This window comes from Myotis davidii, unplaced genomic scaffold (assembly GCF_000327345.1).
Source record: "Myotis davidii unplaced genomic scaffold, ASM32734v1 scaffold1050, whole genome shotgun sequence".
NCBI classification, from domain to species: Eukaryota; Metazoa; Chordata; class Mammalia; order Chiroptera; family Vespertilionidae; genus Myotis; species Myotis davidii.
Genome location: NW_006281836.1, coordinates 52,008 through 55,722, shown reverse-complemented (window position 1 = coordinate 55,722; position 3,715 = coordinate 52,008). Strand labels below are relative to the sequence as shown.

General features: G+C 52.8%; 1 protein-coding gene across 1 annotated transcript; it reads right to left on the bottom strand.

Moving 5' to 3' along the window:
• Positions 1–2,432: 2,432 nt before the first annotated feature.
• LOC102764190 (Y-box-binding protein 3) lies at positions 2,433–3,671 on the bottom strand. The gene has a single exon (XM_006752598.1). The coding sequence runs from the start codon at positions 3,669–3,671 to the stop codon at positions 2,433–2,435; it is 1,239 nt and encodes a 412-aa protein (XP_006752661.1).
• Positions 3,672–3,715: the final 44 nt, after the last annotated feature.

Here is a 3,715-nt window from a genome sequence, read left to right as displayed (position 1 = left end):
TGAATAGTATTGTTTAAATGGGAGGAAAGGGGACGGGGAAGCCTTTTTCAGCAGAAGGAGATATTCTTGGCAGAAAAAAATACATAATCCCTATATCTGGACTGATAACCAGCCATATGCACTATACTGCTGAACTGGTTACTAAAAAATTGAACTGCTTTCTTACACCTTACACCAAACAGCTCTTGTCCTTAAAAGCCCTCCTCAGCCCCCACTTTAGGTTCTGCCTTCTCAGTTCACCCAGATTAGGTTCTGGTTGGTCCGTCTCTATGCCAGTCAGCGTCAAAAGCTCCGCCTCCTGGGCATCCATTGGCTCCTCAGAGTTCACCCAGATTTGGTTCTGATTGGTCGGTTTCTATGTCAGTCAGCACCTCCAGGCTTATGATCGGAGAGACGGGGCTGATCAACTGCTGCCACGAAGGGGAGGAGATGCTCTTGGCAGGCAAAAATACATAACCCCAATGTCTGGACTGATAGCCAGCCATATGCATTATATTGCCAAGCTGGTCATTAAAAAATTGAACCGCTTTCTTTCACCTTACACCAAACAGCTGTTGCCCTTAAAAGCCCTCCTCAGCCCCCACCTTATGTTCTGCCTTCTCAGTTCACCCAGATTAGGTTCTGGTTGGTCCGTCTCTATGCCAGTCAGCGTCAAAAGCTCCGCCTCCTGGGCATCCATTGGCTCCTCAGAGTTCACCCAGATTTGGTTCTGATTGGTCGGTTTCTATGTCAGTCAGCACCTCCAGGCTTATGATCGGAGAGACGGGGCTGATCAACTGCTGCCACGAAGGCTGCTTCTCTCTCCGGGCCTCTCTCCAGGCCTGATCTGCAGCCCCCTCAGCAGTCAGCGCTGAGTCACCGACCCTACAGTGGCAGCAGTCAGTGCTTGGTCACCGCGGCAACCCAGCACTGACTGCAGGACTGACTCCCGGTGTTCGCTTGTCCGTTCGGTCGTTTTGGACGTTCCGGACCCTGACTCTTTATATATAGAGATAAAAGGCTATTATGCAAATTGTCCCCTCAGGAGTTTGACCGAACAGAAGTTCGACCACTCGCTATGACGTGCGCTGACCATCAGGAGGCGGTGCGGAACGAAGGAAGGCCCCAGCCAGCAGCCAGCAGCTGGGGGAAGGAAGGCCCTGGCTGGCAGCTGGAAGGCCCTGATCGACCCTAATCGCAAGCTAGGCCTAGGGACCCTACTCGTGCATGAATTTCATGCACTGGGCCTCTAGTTAGGATATAATTGACATCTAATATAATGTAAATTTAAGATATATCATGTGATGATTTGATGCATGTATTTACTCTGAAATGTTTACCAAGGTAAGGATAATTAACACATCTGACACCTCACACAATTACCATTTTGTTGTTGTTGTCATGTTGAGAACACTGAAGCTGTACTCTCATTGCAACTTTCCAGTATACCAAGGAGTATCTTTAACTAAGACACCATGCTGTAGATTAGGTACCTTTTGACCAACCTCTCCCCATTTCTCCCACCCTCTAGCCCCTCATGGTCCATTTTCTTTTAAATACTTAAACGGTATTAGGTCAAATCCACAGAAAGAAAAAAATACAGAGGAAGCAAATTCTGTTTTCAGAGAGCCAAATTGTCTTGCTTGTCATGAGGTTTTGCTCAGTTTTCCCGTGTTTTGCCTCAGAGAGTACCTAAGCATTAAGTGTGAGTAGGTGGACTGACGCAGACTGACTGTTCAATTGCAGGGTGGGAAGGGGTGGAGAAAAAGAAAGTGATGGGGCCATTTCTAATCTGTTAGAATATCGCGAGAAGTTCAATCCGTAAGCTCAGAATTAGTCTTAAGTTTGTGACTTGTAAAAAGAGTGACAGGTATGAAGTTTGCTAAAATTGGTTCTGATAAAAGGACTGAAAGGACTGTCTCAGTGTAGGTATGTGCTGGCAGGCTTTTAAAAAATCAGACAACGGCAATAACAGATAAGATGAACATGAAATGATTTATTGAGGAAATGACCATTCAGGTAAGTAATATGACACAATGTCAGATAATCTTCAATATCAGGTCTTTGTTTTTGCATTAGAAAGAATATTTTTAAGTGCTCCATGTAATTCACCAGGGGATGTAGAATCATAGTTGTGATCCTGGTCAGATATTTTAAGAGAATGGATACAGAAGGGTGAGTGTGTGTGTGGTGGGGGGGGTGTATGTGGTGGTGGTGGTGGGGGTTGGGGGTTGCGTGTGTGTACAGAAACTGCCAACGCAGATGATAAGAGGGAGTTCAGAAATATACAGATCTTGTCGTTGATCTTGAGACCTTGGGGAAGGGCTGTGTCTTTCTGTCAGGGCATAAATCTAACAGTCAATATGGATGTTTGACTGTGTCGCGCCAAGGGCACCTCAAGAGGACATCACCTGCAGCCCAGGCCAGGGAGTCCCTGGGAGGGGACAGGAGTGTCACTGGGCCTGTGCAGCAGAGGTGGCATCTGCAACTGCGGCGTCCTCCTCTGAGGTGCTGCTCTGATTGTCAATGCAAGCGGGTTTTCCAGCAGGGTCCTTCCTGGTGGTGTCTTCCTCTCCTCCTTCAGGGCTGTGGTCCTGGGCACCAGGTGGCTGCTGCTGGCCGTGGAGGGGGTTGTTGGGGCCGCAGGCTGCAGAGCCAGCATCGCTCCCGCTCTCCTTGGTTTCTGCCTCCAGCTGCTCAGAGGACTTTGGCCCAGGGGCCATGCCTCGGCCCCTAGGGCGACTCAAGCGGTAGCTGAGGCCAAGCCTGCGGCGTGGTGGTGAGCTCTCGGGCGTGGCGGCTGGTGCAGACCCAGGCAGCTGGGCGTCCCGCGGCGGGCGGCTGGCGGGAGCGAAGGCGGAAGGGCTGCGGGGCACAGCGCGGGCCCTGTGGAAGGGCGGAAAGCGCCTCAGCCTTTGGTCTTGGGGGCGGCGGTGCAGGTGCAGGCGGCGCCTCTGGCCCTGGGCGAAGGCGAAGTCTTCTCTGCTGCCCTGGTAGTCGTAGTCATAGTAGCCGTAGTAGTCGTAGTAGTGGTAGCAGCCGTAGTAGTCATCATAGTCGTAGCAGTCGTCGCAGTCGTAGTAGTAGTCGTCGTAGTTGCAGTGGTAGTCATAGTCGTAGCCATAGAAGTCCCCCTCAGGGCCCCTGGCGCTGCGATGCTGTGGCACGCGATGGCGGGTGTGGAAGCCACGGCGGAAGCGGGGTCGTCGGTTCGCCGCAAAGCGGCTGCCCTCCACTGGGGCGCCGCCTGGCCCGGTCACATTCGCAGCCTCAATGCCCTGCTTGCCCTGCACCACGTCGAACTCCACGGTCTCGCCATCCCCCACGCTGCGTTGGTACTTGTGGGGGTTGTTCCGGGTGATGGCCGAGTGGTGGATGAACACGTCTTCCTGGGTGTCGTGCCTGCGGATGAAACCGTACCCGTGCTTTACATTGAACCACTTGACGGATCCACTCACCCTCTTGGCGATCACTTGCTTGGGCGCCTTTTCCTTAGTGCCGGCTGCCACGGTGGCCTCGGGGACGGACTTTTCGCAGAGGTGGCTGGTGACTAGGGCCTGGACAGAATCTCCGCCTCCCAAGGACGACAGATCTTTCTTCCTGGCTTGGAGGGAGCCGGCTTCGGGGGAGCCGGCTTGGGGGGAGTCGGAGGCGGCCACCTCCGTGAGGGTGGCCTCTCCTGCCTCACTCATGAGGCCTTCCTTTCTCGCTCCTAGAGTCCCAGGGAAATGTGATG

Excerpts from the sequence above, each read along its gene's own strand:
- LOC102764190 (XM_006752598.1), bottom strand. The coding sequence starts at position 3,671 with ATGAGTGAGGCAGGAGAGGCCACCCTCACGGAGGTGGCCGCCTCCGAC.